The sequence below is a fragment of the Sus scrofa genome, chromosome 5, assembly GCF_054392235.1.
Source record: "Sus scrofa isolate SSC_HxYL_T2T_F1_AM1 chromosome 5, Sscrofa_HxYL_maternal_Yorkshire_Landrace_v2.0, whole genome shotgun sequence".
Lineage (NCBI taxonomy): Eukaryota > Metazoa > Chordata > Mammalia > Artiodactyla > Suidae > Sus > Sus scrofa.
The window spans coordinates 76,691,612-76,713,002 of record NC_139387.1 but is presented as its reverse complement, the minus strand read 5'-3'; the positions used below and the strand labels follow the sequence as shown (position 1 = coordinate 76,713,002).

The 21,391-nt window shown below is 45.0% G+C and overlaps 1 protein-coding gene across 12 annotated transcripts in view; it reads right to left on the bottom strand.

The window, feature by feature from the left end:
- Positions 1–21,391, bottom strand: part of CECR2 (CECR2 histone acetyl-lysine reader) — a 124,154-nt gene that overhangs the window by 20,342 nt on the left and 82,421 nt on the right. For all 12 annotated transcript variants that reach the window (XM_084957185.1, XM_084957186.1, XM_084957176.1 and 9 more), the window contains 5 exons: positions 10,808–10,991; positions 9,449–9,588; positions 8,639–8,743; positions 5,363–5,412; positions 4,251–4,420 (listed from right to left, as the gene is read on the bottom strand). In XM_084957185.1, the coding sequence (XP_084813311.1) occupies positions 4,251–4,420; positions 5,363–5,412; positions 8,639–8,743; positions 9,449–9,588; positions 10,808–10,991 (649 nt within the window). The remainder of the gene's footprint in view (positions 1–4,250; positions 4,421–5,362; positions 5,413–8,638; positions 8,744–9,448; positions 9,589–10,807; positions 10,992–21,391) is intronic.

Here is a 21,391-nt window from a genome sequence, read left to right as displayed (position 1 = left end):
GGGTAATCTGAAGAAAAGCCTAGAGTAGAGACGAGACCCCACGATTAGAATTAACCTTTGAGGAGTTCCCGTTGTGGCGCAGTGGTTAACGAATCCGACTAGGAACCATGAGGTAGCGGGTTCGGTCCCTGCCCTTGCTCAGTGGGTTAACGATCCGGCGTTGCCGTGAGCTGTGGTGTAGGTTGCAGACGCGGCTCGGATCCTGCGTTGCTGTGGCTCTGGCGTAGGCCGGGGGCTACAGCTCCGATTCGACCCCTAGCCTGGGAACCTCCATATGCCGTGGGAGCGGCCCAAGAAATAGCAAAAAGACAAAAAAAAAAAAAAAAAAAAGAATTAACCTTTGATAAAAGTATGTTAAAAAGCACTCTCATCTGAGTAACAAGGAGAAGAATGAGATATCAAGGACTCACAATATCAATAATGTCCACAATTCTTAAACTAGTAACTTTTTTTTTTTTTCTTGGTCTTTTTAGAGCTGCACCTGTGGGATATGGAAGTGCCCAGGACATAGGTCAATCTATACCTTCAGCTGCTGGCCTACACCTCAGCCGCAGCAACATGGGATCCAAGCCACATCTGTGACCTACACCACAGCTTACGGCAATGCTAGATCCTTAACCCACTGAGCAAGGCCAGGGATTGAACTCACAACCTCATGGTTCCTAGTTGGATTCGTTTCTGCTGCACCACAACGGGAACTCCTTAATAGAAAATTTTATACCTGCATGTTGTTGTTTTCATAGCATTTAACTGTGTAAGTTCAGTAACCAGCACAATGGCACAAACAGGCCTGTGCAAACACCAGCCGAGATGCTACTGAGCTAGGAGTGCTGCCAGATGCCCTACAGCTAAAGAGCCAGGACCACTCATCACAGTGTGGAAAGTGTTCCATTAGGCTGGGATCTGGCTAAGATTACAATAAATCTCCATTTATCTTTGGGCATACTGACATCTACACTTACTCTTTACTTCAACAGGGACATCTTAACTTATTTCCTTGAGATTTTAAAACATGTATCTAGTAAAAGCTAACAGATTTTATAATCAGACTTCTATAACTCCAGGCAAAACATTCTAAAATTCTGCCCCTTATGCTTTTTTGTTACATTACACTTGCACAAGACTTTCAAAACAATATTCCTCTATCATAGACTTCAGCATAACTTTAATGGGTTATGAGTTATCATTCTTTTGGTGAAGAAATGACCTTTACTTGAAGAATGTATTTATCTTTTTTTTTTTTTTTTCTCTTTTTGGCATTTCTTGGGCCACTCCCACGGCATATGGAGGTTCCCAGGCTAGGGGTCGAATCAGAGCTGTAGCCACCGGCCTACGCCAGAGCCACAGCAACGCGGGATCCGAGCCACGTCTGCAACCTACACCACGGCTCACGGCAACGCCGGATCCTTAACCTACTGAGCAAGGGCAGGGACCGAACCCACAACCTCATGGTTCCTAGTCAGATTCATTAACCACTGCGCCACGACGGGAACTCCTGAAGAGTGTGTTTAAACTCACCAAAAATACGGCTCTAAGATATCTTTTTTTTTTTTAGTGCTGCACCCATGCCGTGTGGAAATTCCCAGGCTAGGGGTCAAATCAGAGCTGTAGCCACTGGCCTACGCCACAGCCACTTGTCTGCAACCTACAACACAGCTCACAGGATCCTTAAGCCAGTGAGCAGGGCCAAAGGTTGAACCTGAGTCCTCATGGATACTAGTCAGGTTCATTACCACTTGCTGAGCCATGATAGGAACACTTAAGATATCTTTTTATTTTGCCTTTTAGGGCCACACCCAAGGCACATGGAGGTTCCTAGGCTGGGTGTTGAATTGGACCTGCAGCTGCAGGCCTACACCACAGCCACGGTAACGTGGGTTCCGAGCCACGTCTGCCACCTACACCATAGCTCATGGCAACACCAGATCCTTAATCCACTGAGCGAGGCCAGGGATCTGAATCCTCATGGATCCTAGTCAGGTTTGTTAACTGCTAAGCCACAAAGGGAATGCCAAGATATCTTTATCTTAATGGACACAGAAGCCAATTCACTTCTTCTGTGTGTGTGTGTGTCTTCTTGCCTTTTCTAGGGCTGCTCTTGCCATATATGGAGGTTCCCAGGCTAGGGGTCTAATTGCAGCTGTAGCCACTGGCCTATGCCAGACCAACAGCAACTCGGGATCCAAGCCAAGTCTGGAATCTATACCACAGCTCACAGCAATGCTGGATCCTTAATCCACTGAGCAAGGCCAGGGATCTAATCCACAGTCTTATCGTTCCTAGCTGGATTCGTTAACCACTGAACCACGACGGGAACTCCTTTTCTTTGGTTGGTTGGTTGGTTTTGTTTGTTCTTTATCTTTCCTCATTTTTGAAATGTTTGGAAATTATTTTTTATTGAAGGCTTAGAAAACAAAACTTGTGAATAAAACCAAACAATTCTGGAGCACCTGACAGGATCCTTTTGTGAAAAGTCTTTTCTCTTAATTACTGGTCTGTTAAGGTTTTGTCGCATTACTGATTTCCTTGCTTTTCAGGGCTGCAACCGAGGCATATGGAGTTCCCAGGGCTGCAGCTGCAGGCCTATGCCACAGCCACAGAAACCTGGGATCCGAGCCAGGTCTGCGACCTGCACCATAGTTCATGGCAACACTGGATCCCCGACCCATTGAGTGAGGCCAGGGATTGAACCTGCAACCTCATGGATACTAGCTGAATTGTTTCTGCTGAGCCAGAATGGGAGTGTCCCGTTGCATAATTTAGATTCTGGATTTTTTGGGGAATCAACCCATTTCACTGAGTTTTGCAATTTTACAGTACTCTACAGCTGTCACAATATCAAATCTATTTTTTTTTTTTTTTGCTTTGTTTTGTTTCTCCTTTCATGGTTCTTGAAAATTATATTAAAGGTTTATCTTAATTTTTTTCTTCTCTTGCAAAGAATAAATTCTTTTGAAATTTTTTGTATCAAAACCATCAGCTTTGGAGTTCCCGACGTGGCTTAGTGGTTAACGAATCTGACTAGGAACCATAAGGTGGCAAGTTTCATCCCCGGCCTCACTCAGTGGGTTAAGGATCTGGCGTAGCCATGAGCTGTGGTGTTCAGACATGGCTTGGATCTCAGGTTGCTGTGGCTGTGACATAGGCTGGCAGCCGTAGCTCTGATTAGACCCATAGCCTGGGAAATACCACCAGTGAGGCCCTGAAAATAAAAGAAAAAAAAGTCATAGGCTGAATATCACAGGTAACAAGGAAGAAATCATAAAAGGTTTAAGTAGATTAGGAACACGGCTCACAGATGATTTCAGGTTCATTAATCACATCAACAAATCATATACAAGGTTCTGTAAAGGTACAAAACCACCTTCATTTAATAATTATTTTAAGAAAAGTAGATCATATATTTCATATCCTAGAAAGATGGTCACAGTGGGTTGTGGTTCACAAAAGCCAAGTGCAAGTACAGTAAATGGAATTAAGTATATTGATGGGGAAATGCAGGGTTTTTTTTTTCCTCATCCAAGAAATTGTCCTTCTTGAAGTACTGCTGTTGGAAAATGGCAACTTTCTAGAATTCACCCCAAAGCACCAACCTGCTGAATGGTTAGAATTATTACTGAATTCATGACACATCGAGTAACCTCCCTGGAGGTGCTGCACCAAGAACTAAAAACATTTTCTCCTCAGATGTCACGGGCAGTGCTCACATTTACCTGCCTTCTATCAACAATATGAAGTGTCAGATTTACTGAAGTGAAGTAAGGAGACTGAATGATTATTGAGTATCAACCAGGGAAAAGGCATTACGTTAGGTCACCCATGGGGTCAAAATGAGTTAAGACGCACAGTCCCTGATCCGGAGGGGTGGGGGGCACAAAGACCAGCTCTCTTCAGAGGCGAGGGTCATCGGCGACTGACGAGAGGATAAGTTTTTAAAAAGGAAAAAAGCACCATCTTTTTCGGGGGAAGCTATGCTGAGACATGCCTGGTGTGCAGGGGGTGCTTCCTGAGGAGCATCATGAGAAAGGGAGGTTGGTCCCAGGCAGTGGGCAGCCACTGTGAGGCCTGGCGAGGGGCACTGATGGCCCACAGTGAAGGGCGGGAGTGCACACCAGATGAGACCAGATAGGGGAATGCAGCACTGGCAGGGGGCAGCAGAATGTGTTCTAATAAATGATGAGACCCTTCAACCCTGCAGCCTCTTGCCCAGCACAGAGAGGCACGCCTAGCAGAGAAGCCCGTTCACGCACCTTCTGGGCGATCATGTTGCAGATCTCGGGCAGGAAGTCCTCGCTGAGGAGCTTGTACAGCTGCCGCTCCCGCATTGAGGTCCTCTCCCGAAAGCTCTCGGTGACCTGCCTCCACTCTTGCTCTGTCTGGCACAGAAGCCACCATGAGCCTTGGCCTGGCCCCTGTGACCCTAAGAAGGAAAGAGATGGGCTCATTCAAAAGACTCCAATCGGACCTTTTCCCTTTCTATCGTTACATTTGCATCCTGGGTAATGACAAAAATCAGAAAAGGGAGAGATGTGGAGTTCCTGCTGTGGCTCAGCAGAATCAAATCTGACTAGCATCCATGAGGATGCAGGTTCGATCCCTGGCCTTGCTCAGTGGGTTAAGGATCCAGTGTTGCCATGAGCTGTGGTCTAGGTCGCAGACTTGGCTTGGATCCTGCGTTGCTGTGGCTGTGGTGTAGGCTGGCAGCTGCAGTTCCAATTCGACCCCTAAACCTGGGAACCTCCATATGCCACAGGCGTGGCTCTAAAAAAAACAAGAAAAAAAAAAGGGAGAGATGCATTATGTTTTACGTTTGATAATGTTACTCTGATTTTCCTGTTACTATCAGTGTTTACAATTAAGAGAGAAGAATGCCTGAAGGCAATATCGGACAGCTCTTGGGATCTTCCTAAGACAGAAGCTCTTGGTGAGTTCCCACTGTGGTGCAGTGGGTTAAGAATCCGACTGTAGCAGCTCGGGTTATTGTAATGGCACGGGTTTGATCCCTGATGTGGACAACTTTCATATGCAGTGGGTGCAGCCATAAAAGGGAGGGAAGGAGAGAAGGAGGGAGTAAAGCAGGAAGGAAGGAAGGCCGCTAGCTATCAAGTTCTTGGAGAAGCTGCCTGATCAACTGTAGGGTGAATGTCTGTTTTGCTAGGCCTTAGGTACGAGCATTGGTGACAAGGCCCAAATGAAAAGACGTGGTCCTGATCTCAGGTTATGTGTCAGTAAGAGGTGGGCACAGGGTGATGTGTGAAGGGCCAGGAAGTCACAAGGCTGCTGGAAGAGTCCTAACGATCTGTGTGTCTGGAAAATGACGCAAGTCAATCACGTTCATGCAGCCTCCAGCAAAGACGGTTACCATTTCTTGTCTGTGGCTCCGATGCCAAGTAGTTTTCTTCCTGCTTTTCACTGCAACACAGAAAAACGAGGCACCAAATAAAGACATGTCCAACCTATTCTGTGCTCCCTTAAGGAAGACACCTGGAGAGTGTGCCCAAGAGCAAGGCCAGGAGGAAGGCTGGCTACAGCAGGCGCATCCACGGGGTGTGGGTGCTGGTGCAGAGGGCAAGGCCACACGGCACCCAGAGCACCCTGCACAGGGGGTCCTGGTCAGCAGTGAGATGCCAAGAAAGACAACCGTCAGGACTCCGGTGCCTCCCTCCCTGACTGAGGGCTGCCCTGAATGCCAGGAGTTCTAATCGTCCCCCCCAGAAGGCAGAGCTGAGACACGCAACTAAAGTCAGGCCACCCTGCCCAAGGCTTGCCACTAACCACGGAAATTAGGAAAGTCAACTGACTTCCCTGTGAAACGGAACCGATAATAACACCCACTTCACGGGATGTTGGGCTCATTGGTACAACAATCTTAAAAATCTCTGAGTCAAGAGACGTTCCCTGGATTTTCTGGTTTGTTATCAACTACTTAAACCAGTACCGCCCCACACATCCTGAGGGAATGAGTATGTCCTGTACTGCTGCATCCAATGTGACAGCCACAACAGGGGGGCCTACTGAATTAAATGTAATTTGTGTCACGGGGGGCAGAATTTTAAATTTTATTTGATGTATTCTTTAAAATTTTTTTTCTTTTTTTTTTTTTTTCTTTTTAGGGCCACACCCACAGCATATGGAGGGTCTCGGGGTATGGGTTGAATTGGAGTTGTAGTTGCTGGCCTATACCACAGACACAGCAACGTGAGATCTGAGGCACATCTGCAACCTACACCACAGCTCACAGCAATGCCTGATCCTTAACCCAATGAGTGAGGCCAGGGATTGAACCTGCACCCTCATGGATGCTAGTCAGATTCGTTTCCACTGAGCCACAACAGGAACTATTATTTTTTTATTTTTTAAGTCTTTTTGTCTTTTCTAGGGCCATATGAAGTTTCCCAGGCTAGGGGTCTAATTGGAGCTGTAGCCGCCAGCCTACACCAGAGCCACAGCAATGCCAGATCCGAGCCATGTGTGACCTACACCACAGCTCATGGTAACACTGGATCCTTAACCCACTGAGGGAGGCCAGGGATTGAACTCGCAACCTCATGGTTCCTAGTCAGATTCAACTGAGCCATGACAGGAACTCCGGAACTATTATTTTTAAATTGTTTAAAAAACAATTTATTTTAGGGGCTGACTTTCTCCTTTTTTTTGCCCCTTCTGCATATCTTATTATTTTTTTCTCTTTGGGCCACATATGGAAATTCTCAGGCCAGGGATGGAATTCCAGTTGCAGCTACAACCTACACCATAGCTGTGGCAATACGGGATCCATAATCCACTGCACCACAGTGGGAAATACTAAACTAGCATCAATATCTTACTATTTTTGGTTTTCATCATTCTGGGTTTTTTTGTCTTTTTGCCATTTCTTTCTTTTCTTTTTTTCTTAGTCTTTTTGCTATTTCTTGGGCTGCTCCTGCGGCATACGGAGGTTCCCAGGCTAGGGGTCCAATCAGAGCTGTAGCCACTGGCCTACGTTAGAGCCACAGCAACTCGGGATCCGAACCGCATCTGCAACCTACACCACAGCTCACGGCAACGCCAGATCCTTAACCCACTGAACAAGGCCAAGGATCAAACCCACTACCTCATGGTTCCTAGTCAGATTCGTTAACCGCTGCGCCACGACGGGAACTCCGGTTTTCACCATTATTTAACAAAAATTTTTCTGAACTGAGGTACAGTTACAGGTGTACAACAGTGAGTCACAATTTTTAAAGGGAATCTTCCACTGACTGGTACTGTGAATACTGGCATACCCCGTGTGCAGTACAATACATCCCTGCAGCTTGTTGATTTTATACATACCAGTCTGTGTCTCTTAACTCCCTACTCACGTCTCACCCCTCCCACCTTCCCTGTTGCTACCGGTGACCACTAGATTGTTCTCTTCATCTGTGAGTCTGCATCTCTTTTGTTATATTCACTAGTTTTGGTTTTAGATTCCATAAAGTTGTATTGAAGTTATAAACGCTTAAACACTGTATTGGCTACAGAGCTCTGAAGAATAAAATCACCAGTAGAGGGTGGCACAAACGCAGGAATGCTTGTTAAATGGATTCTCTGGCCATCCCACTCAGGAAATCCATTTTTTTCTTTTGGCTAAAACTTTGGCATGTGGACCTTTCTCACAAATGATGGTAGGAGGAAAGCTACAATCTGTAACCAAATTTCTGTAAGGCAGCTATCTATGCCTTTTAACTTTTTTAAGGGCCACACCTGCAGCATAATGATTGGATCAGAGCTGCAGCTGCTAACCTACACCACAGCCACAGCAACGCTGGATTCTTAATCCACTGAGTGAGGCCAGGGATAGAATCCGCATCCTCCCAGATACTATGCCACTTCTCAACCCACAGAGCCACAATGGGAACTCCTATAGACAAATTTCTGGAAAGTTAAGTGGAATGCTGATCCTTAAGTGTTTAAAAAAAAAAAATCAAATTCTGACTAATTTATTCATAATCTGATTCTTAGTGCTATTTTTTGGTGTCTAGCAAGCAACACACTGAGCTCCAGCCCACTTCAGGCATTTAGGTTATTTAGTATTTCTACAACATAGAGGGAAGAAGCAATTTGTCCTGTGTTATCAGAATTTTTAAGACTATGACCTGACTTCCATAAGTGACTAATGAAAGGTCTGATCCAGAGTAAAAGGCAGAAGTACAGTAACAATGTACAGGTCACATTTTATACTGAGAGAGCCACATGGTGAGAATTCCAAAAGACAAGGATATATTAAATAAAATTTCCCAAATGTAACAATTTTTTTATTTGCTAAAATAAAATGCGAAAAAACACAATAAAGATGTATAACATCTTACCTTTTCTTCTTCGTAGGAAATTGTATTATAAACAAAATAAAGCATGTTTACTAGCAACACGGTAACTCCTAAGCTCATGAATGACTGCTGCCGCGCTCTCCCTGTACCACACCGTTGTCCAGTCCAGGCAGCGCTTGCCCCATCAGAGTCCCCGCCATTAAACCAGAGGGCACACAGGAGCTGGGTCCCCAAGCCCTGGGCAGGTCTCCACGGCCCAAGCCCTACGCCTTGGGGCACAGAAAGCAAGGACAGGGGTGGATGCCTCCAGCACGGGGCCCATGACCATCACAGACTAAAGATTTCCTCACCTCACTATCATTTCCTCCTGCAGTTTTTTCCGTTTTGGGGGTCTTCCTCTTCTTTTTCCTGTTTTCCCAGGAACACCTGACACATTTTTTTGTCCTTCGCTTTCCCTAAGAAATAGTACATTAAATAGAATGTTATAGTACCTTAAGTGGAATGTTCTGTTATAGCATTGATATATTAAAAATGATTTATAAACTAGTAATTTGATTTTTGGCCCTGAGGTTACCAAATTGGATGAGATCCAACAGCCACAGGGGAAGAGCAGGGTAACCCCAACAAGGAACGGACAACTCACAACATTAGCATCTGGAGGAGAGGGCGGTGGGAGGAGGCCCCTATTTGGGAGGCACCACCTGTACTGATGGGCAGACCATCCGCTCTCCAGAACCAAATTGGACTGGGCAGGTGCCTGGGGAGTGCTGTGTTGCCCCTGAGAAGGGGCTGCCACAAGGTCTGCAGAGTAGGGAGTGTAGGGAGCTGAGCTATAGAGGAAACCTTTTTACTTTAGTAGGAAATATTTCTTGCCATCTTTTGTAGGGATGCTGCTACAGCTAATTCTTTCATAAGAGAAAAAAAATTTGTGCTGCAGAATTCACTGTTTATGGTTTTGGCGGTCCCTACAGCATGCAAAAGTTCACAGGCCAGGGATCAAACCTGCATCATAGCAGCCACCCAAACCACTGCGGTAACGACGGATCCTTAACCTACTGCACCACCAGGGAACTCCTGTGCTGCAGAAATCTGATGTATTTAATTTTAGTGATTTCAGGTACAGTGGCTAGCTATGGCAGCCCTGACCTTGAAGAAGGTACCTGCTCAAAGAGAGCTCGCCATTGGATTTTCCTTGCACGGGGTCCTCCTTGTACATTCGTGTTCCATAAAAATACCAGTAGAGGGCCCCAGAATTGTCCTCGCCCAATGGTTCCACACGGAGACTGTCTGCATCCAGACCCTAAGTAGAACCGGGAAAAAAGGTTTGGGGAAACAGGGAACAAAGCTAAGCAGAAGAAAACTGAACTGAAGATTTTACATTTACCCTTAGATATAGCTCATATTTAAAATACCCAAAAATCTTATATAATTTTCAATCAGGGCACACAAAACACAGAAGGGGAAGAAGGTGCCTTTCTTAAGAACAGGATATGGATGTATTTCAAATGCTCCCTATGCCCATTATTGCCCCACTTCACCAAAAAAACAGATGAACCAAAAGGATTTCTGATGAATGTATGACTTATTTGGTCTGGACAGGTATCCCAGGTGTGTGCCCCCAGAGGAACAAACTCCAACAGAGCAGCACTTGAGGTTGTGGCAGCTTCACCCGCCATCGCTAGGTCTGAGGTGGCTAGATTGGCCACCCCCTCACCCCTCAACCCAAGCCCTGAGACCTCAGCAGAGAGGGCCCTGAGCTGCATGTAGTCATTCAAGCAGAGAGAACCGAGACATCACAAATCTGGACTGACTCCTGGTGGGTGAAAAGCAAAGGCCCGTACCCTCCTCCCGAGACAAGATAAGGGGTCCACACCCCTTGCCCAGTGCACTTCTGTAAAGGGTGTGCATGTGTGCGGGGTGTGTGTGTGGGGGGTAGGTCAAAGTCCTTGGGAATTCTTATAAATATTTCATTTTTGCCAAGTCACATTTCAGACCTCAGGAGTTCCCGCTGTGGTGCACTGGGATCGGTGGCATCTTGGGAGCGCTGGGACACAGGCTCAATCCCCAACCCGGCACAGTGGGTTAAGGATTCAGCATTGTCTCAGCTACCATTTAAGCGGAAACTGTGGCTCAGATCTGATCCCTGGCCTGGGAACTCCATATGCCACGGAGCAGCCAAAAAAAAAAAAAAAAAAAAAAAAAAAAATTAAAGCTCAGGACATAAAACCAGTGACTAATGTGATTGCATTTTGGCTGGTGACAAAGAAAACAGGAGCCTATGGTCAGTCCTGTATCAGCGGGGAATCAGTACACAGAAAGGCAGACAAACCAAAAGAGAGATGAAACTACAAGAGAATAAGATATTGTCACGAGAGCACGGCATGGATTCCCATAGTGACAGTGGTCATGACTGTATATACACTGTTATGATCAACAGGAGTCCCCAAACCAGCCACTATCCTAACACTGGCTTCTCCTAATTTTTGCTCAAAAGAGAGGGCCGCCTGACAGCTACACACCTTGAGAAGATCGAAGACATCATCAGCATCCAACCGGTAATCACAGAGGCGGTGAAGGATCTCCACGCGGGTGCGCAGAGGCAGGTCTTGGAAACGGGCTTCCCTCAGCGGGTTGGGCTTCCCTTCCTCCAGCTCCCAGCGGTAGTTGATGATGTCCTCCAGGTAGCTGTGGAATGTCTGAGGCCTATCCCAGGCCCCAAGGACAGAGATCCATGAATACAAAACAGAGAGGGGCAAATGCTGTGCATCTTCCACAGCAGCAGAACTCAAAGTCACAGGAAGGCCAGGGGGACACTGGGGGCCCTGGAGGAAGCGCCATTTTATGACGTCACCTCCTTGCACCTGAAACCATCAAGACCCAACACCATCTATATGTAAGAAGATTTCTCAAAGAACAGGTTGCTTTACATTAAACCACAGACTGCACACTCTGGTGAAATAGCAGAAAGTCACAGTCATCAGTAGGAGAGACCGAAACTGAGGCCACACCTTAGCTCCTCTCATACAACTGAAGATCCTACGGACCCCGGGGGGACACCCAGGCAATGAAAAGAATCCCATGTCTGCCTGGCTCAGTCCTTTTCTATTTCAGGTTATGATGCACAGGTGGAGGAGTTCCTGACATGGTGCAGTGGGTTAAGGATCTGGCATCATCTCTGCAGCGGCTGCTGAGGTGTGGGTTCGGTCCCGGGCCTGGGGACTTCCACATGCCATGGGTGAGCCAAAAAAACCAAAAAAAAAAAAAAAACAAAAAAAAAACCCCACACCATGGTGGAAGAACCTGCTGCAGAATGTAAGCGGCTACTCTATTGGGCACAACTATGCTTTCGTGGGCTATTACACGGTACCAAACACCGTACTCTAAACCTGAGGTAATTTTTCTATAGAAAACATTTAGGACAGGCTTATGACTTAAATTTCTAGTTGTACCTAAATATGCCTTGTATATAGTATAATAAAGTGCTATTTAATTGAGAGATAGTTATTCTATATCTAATCCATGACAGAATCTGCATATAATTTCATCTGTTTGATTTAAAAATATTTTTCTCAGCTCCCGTCGTAGTACAGTGGTTAACGAATCTGACTAGGAACCATGAGGTTGAGGGTTCGATCCCTGGCACTGCTCAGTGGGTTAAGGATCTGGTGTTGGCATGAGCTGTGATACAGGTCGGAGACGCGGCTCAGATCCCACGTTGCTGTGGCTGTGGTGTAGGCCGGCGGCTACAGCTCCATTCAGACCCCTAGCCTGGGAAGCTCCACATGCTGCAGATGCGGCCCTAGAAAAGGCAAAAAAAAAAAAAAAAAAAAAAAAAAAAAAAAAAAAAAAAAATTCCCACGATTTTTCTTTTTCTTTTTTTTTTGCTTTTTTAGGGCTGTACCTACGGCATATGGAGGCTCCCAAGCTAGAGGTCTAATCATAATAGCTGCAGCTGTTGGCCTACAACACAGCCACAGCAATGCCGGATCCGAGCCGCGTCTGTGACCTACACCACAGCTCACGGCAACGCCAGATCCTTAACCCACTGAGCAGTGCCAGGGCGAACCCGCAACCTCATGATTCCTAGTCAGATTCATTTCTGCTGCGCCACAACAGGAACTCCTCATTATATCATTATATGTGGAATCTAAAACATGGCACAAATGAAACTGTCTACAAAACAGAAACAGACTCACAGACATAGAGAACACACTTGTTGCCAAGGGGGAGGGGCGGGACTGGGAGTTTGGGGTTAGTAGATGCAAATTATTGCATTTAGAATGGATAAGCAATGAGGTCCCACTGTATAACAATGAGAACTTGAAATAAAACAGGGTGCTTTTCCATACAGGAGTATGAAGACGACATGCAGCTTCTAGAACATCTCGTGCACACCAAGTACCCTAAGAGACAGGCGTGTTTTTCCTGCAGTAAAGTGAAATGTGGTCACTTCGAGGATAGCAGGAGGCGATGAAGCACAAGCACCCCAGCCCTGTGAACAATGTCTCAGAGCTGCACGCCCAACCTTCCCTCCCCCATGTCCTATCATCTACTCAGTTCTGATGACATCACTTTTGCTAAAACAGAAATTCCATATGCCCTCTAAACACCACTCCCCCAACAGATGCTAAAGGACTTAACGATTCAAGCACTTGCTTCCCACGTAATGAAGATAACCCCCCTACAAATCTTTCTCTTAAAGGTCAGAAATTTGGAGTTCCCGTCATGCTGCAGCAGAAACAAATCCAACTAGGAACCATGAGGTTGCAGGTTCAATCCCTGGCTTCAGTGGGTTAAGGATCCAGCATTGCCGTGAGCTGTGGTGTAGGTTGCAGACTCAGCTTGGATCCCATATTGCTGTGGCTCTGGTGTAGGCTGGAGGCTACAGCTCCGATTAGACCCCTAGCCTGGGAACCTCCCATGCCACCAGTGCAGCCCTAAAAAGGCAAAAGACAAAAGAGAAAAAAATAAAAGAAGAAAAAAAAAAAAAAAAGAAAGAAAAGAAAAAAAAATTTTGAGGGCAAAGTGGCCAAGGTCATTTGAGACAAAAGGGCTCAGCAGGCCAAAAAACTGGGCAAATACTTTCTACTTACTAGCTCTTAATCTTCTGTAGGAAGCAAAACTCATTTGGAATCTGATAAACTCAGCTCTCCCCCTCAGAAAAGTGAATACACACAATTCTGTGAGCTGCTCAGATGAGTAAGGGCCAGGACCAGGGCTGGGACTAGAGCTGGACAGAGCTGCTAAACCTGATGCAACCTTTCAAATTTCCCAGACTAGACTGCCTGGAACATTCACTGACTTAGTCATACACTCAGCTCCGAGCAATTCTCTTAATGACTCAACACCTCTCCCCTTTCTGAAGTTACTCGAGTTAAGTCATCCTTTCAGTAGAACATGGGAACAAAAAGATGAAATGAACTTGAGGCTCTGAATAACGTGAGCAGGTCGGAGAGAGGGAACACCATCTTTCCACATTCCCAGAGTCGGCATTTCTTAGAAACTCAGCAGAGAATTTCTTGGTTTGGAGTTCCCGTCGCGGCGCAGTGGTTAACGAATCCGACTAGGAACCATGAGGTTGCGGGTTCGATCCCTGGCCTCGCTCAGTGGGTTAACGATCCGGCGTTGCCGTGAGCTGTGGTGTAGGTTGCAGACGCGGCTCGGATCCTGCGTTGCTGTGGCTCTGGCGTAGGCCGGTGGCTACAGCTCTGATTCGACCCCTAGCCTGGGAACCTCCATATGCCGCGGGAGCGGCCCAAGAAATAGCAACAACAACAACAACAAAAGACAAAAGACAAAAAAAAAAAAAAAAAGAATTTCTTGGTTTGCTTCAGACAGAACAAGCTTGACTGTGAGACCCAGGGTTCCCAGGGGTCAGTATACCTCTTGTGGAGCAGGCCGATGGGAACTCGCTGGAGCTGGCAGAACTCTCGATAACGCAAGGAAGCAGACTTAAAGATCACAAGTAGAAAGAAGGCTCCTGCATGAGTTCAGAGACATGAAAGAAAGAGTCCCTGGTGTCCATGTGCAGGGAGCACCACAGGCGCCACAGTGGAGACTAAATTATATTCTCCCATGTGATATAGCTACTTGTGGAGCAGATGAAATACACATGTGCAGTGAGGCCCCATTTAACAGGAGTAGTGGACTGAGATAAAGAGTGAATCAACAGGTAAAAGGCTCTGAGAACATCTTATAAGACATTACTGCTAAACATCATGAAAAGAATAAGACCAAAATGATTATAGACTATCTCTTCTGTAAGACTATATAGTGGCTGCCATGCCCAACATATTCTGAAATCAACCTGATAGCCAGGATAAGTAAAAAAATCATGACAATTTCAAATTAAAAAAAATATGACTAAGATATATAAAAATATATCTTTTGGGAGTTCCTGCTGTGGTGCAGAGGAACAAATTCGACTAGTATCCATGAGGGTGCGAGTTCCATGCCTGGCCTTGCTCAAGGTCAGGGATCTGGCACTGCCATGCTCTGTGGTATAGGTCGAAGATGCAGCTTGGATCCCATGTTGCTATGGCTGTGGCGTAGGCTGGCAGCTGCAGCTCCGATTCGACCCCTAGCCTGGGAACTTCCACATGCTGCAGGTGTGGTCCTAAAAAGCAAAAAACAAAACAAACAAACAAAAACCTTTTAGCAGGGAAATATCTATATAACACAGATTTTACTTCTGTACATGAGTGTTTATGTTGGGTAACAAAGAAGAGTATTATTAGTCATCTGGAAATAAACATATAATAATCTTTAAAAAGATAAAGAACTTTTTTAATGGAAGCCAAATGGGACCATAAATACTATTTGTAAGAACTGAAGGGTCTGGAGTGTCAGGGTTTTTTTTTGTTTGTTTGTTTATTTGTTTGCTTTTTAGGGCCGTTCTTGCTGCATATGGAGGTTCCCAGGCTAGGGGTCTAATAGAAGCTACAGGTGCCAGCCTATACCAGAGCCACAGCAATACCAAATCTGAGCTGCATCTGCAACCTACACCACAGCTCACAGCAATGCCGGATCCTTAACCCACTGAGCGAGGCCAGGGATCCATCCTACAACCTCATGGTTCCTAGTCAGATTTGTTTCTGCTGTACCATGATGGAGTTTCCAGTTTAAGGTACAATAAGAATCCTGAAGACCTTCTGATAATAGAAGGACGCATATTGCTGGTCCTAGAATCATGCATGCACACACGCGCACACCCCCCCCAAATAAGCCTATAGAAGAAATACATCAGCTCGGATCTGCTGCTGCTTGACACAGGCCAGCAGCTGCAGCACTAAATCAACCCCTAGCCTGGGAACTTCCATAGGCTGCAGGTGTGGTCGTAAAAAAAAAAAAAAAAAAAAAAAAGAATCAAGGAGGACAAAGATCTCAAAACTACTACCAACCTGACCTGACATTTGCAGAATACTATGCATAAAAACCACAGAATATATAGCCTTTCTAAGTGCATATGAACTGTTCACCAATGTAAACCATATGCTGGGATATAAGTCTCAATAAGCTTCAGCAGACTGAAGTTTCATAAAACACATTATCTGAACATATGGAATTAAATTGAAAATTACTAAGATAACCAGAAATTAAATTAATACATACACTTTTAAAAATGTCTAGTTTGCATACTTTGAAAAACATTTTTGGGGGGACCATTTTTGGCTGCCCTGCAGCATATGGAGTTTCCAGGCCAAGGATCAGATTTGAGCCAGTTTCTGGCCTATACCACAGCTGCAGCCACACTGACTCCTTTAACCCACTGTGCCGGGCTGGCAATCAAACCTGTGTCCTAGTGCTTCTCCCACTTCACCACAAAAGGAACTCCTGTATACTTTTTTAAGAAGATTTTTTCATCACCAGGCTTAGAATTATTAGGTTTTTGTTTGTTTTATTTTGGGGGGGAGGTGGGGGTAAACTCATGGCATGTGGAATTTTCTGGGCTAAGAACTGAACCTGCGCCACAGCAGCAACCCAAGCCACAGCAGTGACAACACCAGATCATTAACAAGCTGTGCCCAGGGGAACTCATTAATAACACTTTCAATAACCCATGGATCATAAAAAGAAATGACAATATAAATTAGAACATGTTTTGAAAGATAATGAAACCACCGTACATCAAAAGTTGTGGGATACAGGAATGCCTGATGTGGTACAGTGGGTTACAAATCCAACTGCAGCGGCTCTGGTCACTAGAAAGGTGTAGGTTTGATCCCTGGCCTCACTCAGTGGGTTAAGGATCCGGCACTGCCATGAGCTGTGATATAGGTCACAGACCCTCTCGGATCCTACACTGCTATGGCTGTGGTGTAGGCTGGCAGCTACAGCTCCAATTTGACCCCTAGCTTGGGAACTTCCATATGCCATGAGTGTGGCCCTAAAGAAAAAAAGAAAGAAAGGAAGAGAGAAAGAAAGAAAAAAGAGCAGCCTAAAGCCAAAATAAATAGAAGCAAGTTATATTGAAGACAAGAAATAAAACAAAATTAAAAAAGAAAACAGTCAAAAAGTTAAGGTTAAAAAGTTGGATCCTGGAATTCCCGTCATGGCGCAGTGGTTAACGAATCCAACTAGGAACTATGAGGTTGCAGGCTCGATCCCTGGCCTTGTTCAGTGGGTTACGGATCCCGTGTTGCCGTGAGCTGTGGTGTAGGTGGCAGACGTGGCTCAGATCCCTCTGCGGTGGCTACAGGTCCGGTTCGACCCCTAGCCTGGGAACCTCCATATGCCGCAGGAGCGGCCGTAGAAAAGGCAAAAAGACAAAAAAAAAAGTTGGATCCTTAGTAAATATTTGAAAAGGTGATAAGGAAAGAGAACACATTACAACATCAATGAAATAAATGAAGAATGAAAATAGAGAAACCATGGTAGATCCCACAGATATTAAAAAGATAAGACAGATTTATGAACAGCACTACGGAAATGATTTAAAACTTAAATAAAATGGACAAGTTCATTGAAAAATGTCAAAATGACTTATGAAAGGGGACACCCAGGAGTTCCTGTTGTGGCTCAGTGGGTTAAGAACCCAACTGATATTCATGAGGATATGGCTTCCATTCCTGGCCTTAATCAGCTGGTTAAAAATCCGGTGTGACGAAAGCTGGTATGTAGACTGAAGATGGGGCTTGGATCCTGCGTTGCTGTGGCTGTGGTGCAGGCTGGTAGCTGCAGGTCTGATTTGACCCCTAGCCTGGGAACCTCCATCAAAAACTTGCATAAAGAAAATTGCAAACCCAAAGGTTTTCCAGTGGTGAACTGTTTGAAAGAAATCATACATACTCTTTCAGAAACCAGGAGGCAACAGTTCTCAACTCTTGGGCCAAAACTGACAAAGATTTACAAGAAAATAAAATTAAAAGACCAGTATTTTTCATGAACATGCAAGGAGAAATCCTCAACAAAATATCAGCAGTTGAATTCGTCAACACACAAAAGGAACAAGGCTCTATTATACTTCATGGTGAAAACTGTGACTTTCCCCCAAGATCAGGAGCAACATGTCAGGCGTCTCTGCAGCACTGTAGGATGAGAGAAGGAAACTCCTGGGACACAGAATGGAAAGGAGCAGCAGAACTATTTTTATTGCAGATGAAAAGAAAATCCTCAGTTATCTACAAGACCAATAAACTACAAAATGAACTCAGGAAGACTACAGTAACATGGTCAATTAAAAAAAAAAAAATCAATTGTATTTTACATATACCGGTGACAAATAGCTGGGAAATACACAGTGCTTAGGAACAAATGGGAAGATGTCTGGTATGTTTACACTGAAACTACAAGATATTGTGGAAGTTAAAGAAGATAAACAAATGGAGAGAGAGCTATTATGGTCAAGGACTCGAAAATTCAATGTTGATCAAAACGTCCGTTTCTCTAGCAGGCTCTCACCTTAAGGTGAGAGTGGACTGACAAGCTGATGTTCTAATCTGTGTGTAAAGAACCTAGAGTAGGAGTTTCCACTGTGGCTCATCAGTAATGAACCCAACTGCTGTCCATGAGGACACAGGTTCGGTCCCTGACCTCGCTCAGTGGACTAAAGAATTAGGCATTGCCATGAGCTGTGGTGTAGGCAGACACAGCGCAGACCCCAAACTGCTGTGGCTGTGGCGTTGGCCAGTAGCTGCAGCTCTGACGTGACCCCTAGCCTAGGAACTTTCACCTAAAAAAAAAAAAGTGAAGATCTCCAATTTCAAGAGAGTCTGGTACTAGTATAAAGGTAAGAGTAGTTTCCTGGTGGCCTAGTGGTTAAAGCGTTGGTGGTGTCACTGCAGCAGTGGCTCGGGTCGTGGTCATAGCTTGGGTTCAATCCCCGGCCCGGGAACTTCCACATGCTGCAGCCAAAATAATAATAAAAAAATAAAATTAAAAATAAACAGGAGTTCCCATTGTGGCTCAATGGGTTAAGAACCTGACATAGTGTCTGGGACTCGCTCAATACTGCAAGCTGCAGCATAGGTCACAGATGCAGCTCACATTCAACCCCTAGCCGGGGAAACTTCTATGTGCCTCAGGTGTGCCCCTAAAAAGAAAACAAACAGGTAAATAAATAAATGATGTATATACATCAAAGGAATAAGGCAGAGGCCAGAAACAGACTGAACATACATGAAATTCCTAAGGAAAAAAAAATGGACATCAACCTTCTACTTCATACTAACTCAAAGTACATTATAATGCCAACTGCAAAAAGCTAAAACTATAAAACTAAGAGAAAACCTCAGAGAAAATCTTCTTGACGCTGAAATATGTCTTAATATCTTAGACAATAAAAAGCATGAAACATACTAGAATAAACTGACAAACTAGACTTCAACGAAGCTAAAACTTGCCATTCTTTTTTTTTTGTTGTTGTTGTTGGCTGCACCAAAGGCATATGGAATTTCCAGGCCACGGATCAGATCTGGGCCACAGCTACAACCTATTCTGCAGATGCAGCAATGCCAGATCCTTTACTTAACCCACTGTGCCGTGCTGGGGATGGAACTAGCATCTTGGTGCTGCAGAGGTGCTGCAGGTCTGTTGAGCCACAGCAGAAACTCCAAATTTGCTATTCTTTAAAATACACTGTCAAACAAATAGAAAGGCAAGCTGCACATCAAGAGAAAATATTCAGGGCCATTATATATCTAGTCATCAAAGAAATGCAAATTAAAACTACAATTAGTTACTACATTACACACAATTGAATCAGTAAAATTAAGAATTGGGTAAACTTACAAACAACAAATGCACAAATGCTGGCAAAACTATGGAGCAACCAGACTGTCATATGTTGCTGCTATGAGGATAAAGGTTGCAACTGCTTAGAAAACAAGTTTGGCAGTTCTTAACATTAAACACACTCTCACCATATGACCCAGCAATTCCCAAGAGAAACGGAAAAGACCCACACAAAAACATTTGTGCAAACGTTCACAGCTGTCTTACTCCTAATAGCCCCAAACTGGAGCCAACATTCAAGCCCACCAATTAGTGGACAGATCAACTGTGATATGTTTTTACTCTGGAATACAATTTAGCCCCCCTCTCCTCACAAAGGAACAAACCACTAGATACAAAGAGCTGTGTTGGTGAGTCCCGCAGACGCTGTGTTCCTCAAAGGAGCTGGGTACCCAGAGCACCCACACAGAATTCCAGGATGAGGCAAAACAATACACCTGGATAAAAATCACATCAGTGCTTGCACAGGATGCCGTGTTTCTTTTGGTGGGGGTGGGGGTGGGGTGTAGAGTTACTGCAAAGGGCACTTTCAGGGGAGATGAAATTGTAATATCTTGAAAAGGATAGTAACTGAGTTCATGGAATTAAAAATAGTAACCTAGTTAATGACAGAAAAGCAGGAGCAGGCAAATTATGGCCCAGGGGCCAAATCCAGCCTGAACGTCCAGCTTTAGCCTATAAGCTAAAAATGTAAAAATCATTCTTTTGTAAAGGTTGGAGGAAAAAAAGAACTCAAAACAGGAATACTATTTATTTCATGACACATGAAAATGACTTAAAACTCAAATTCCAGTGTCGACACCTTTCTAATAAAACATAGTCATGACCAGCCCTTAAGCATTGCTCTGGCCACTTTTTTTTCCTTCTTCTTCTTTTTAGGGCCGAACCTGAAGCATATGCAAGTTCCCAGGCTAGGGGTCCAATCGGAGCTACAGCTACCAGCCTACGCCAGCCATAGCAACGTGGGATCCAAGCAGCATCTAGGACCCATGTGGCAGTTCACAGCAATGCCAGATCCTTAATCCACTGAGCTGGGCCAGGGATCGAACCAGCACCCTAATGGATACTAGCTGGATTCATTACTGCTGAGCCACAATGAATGGGAAATCCCGCTCTAGCCACTTTTGAACAGTGATGGCAGAGTGGGGCAGCCGCAGATCATGTGGCCCACAGAATGTGGCCCTTCAGAGAAGTCTGCTGACCCCAGTCTGCAACATGCAAACCACAGAATCTAAACCACAGGAAGTAGCCTGGGTAGATGTCTACCTTCTACTCCGCATGCACACGTGCTTCTATATACACTGATAGAACAATCTGATGTCTACTGAAAGCCCAAGATTGTTCTAAGGCTTTCATAAGTTATTTCATTTAATCCTACAATAACGTTAGTGGTGGGAATGGCTGACATTCCCATTTTACAGATGAGGCAAGTACTGCAAAAAGAGATTAAGTAACATTCTTAGCCTCACACAATAGGCAAGTCTTAGAACTAGGAAAGGCAAGCATTCACTTGTCCAAGATTAAAGTGGGATGAAAATAAAACTTCAGGAGTTCCCGTCGTGGCGCAGTGGTTAACGAATCCAACTAGGAACCATGAGGTTGCGGGTTCGGTCCCTGCCCTTGCTCAGTGGGTTAACGATCCGGCGTTGCCGTGAGCTGTGGTGTAGGTTGCAGACGCGGCTTGGATCCCGCGTTGCTGTGGCTCTGGCGTAGGCCGGTGGCTACAGCTCCGATTCAACCCCTAGCCTGGGAACCTCCATATGCCGTGGGAGCGGCCCAAGAAATAGCAACAACAACAACAACAAAAAAGACAAAAAGACAAAAAAAAAAAAAAAAAAAAAAAAAGAAAACTTCAGAGAATATGGAGTACA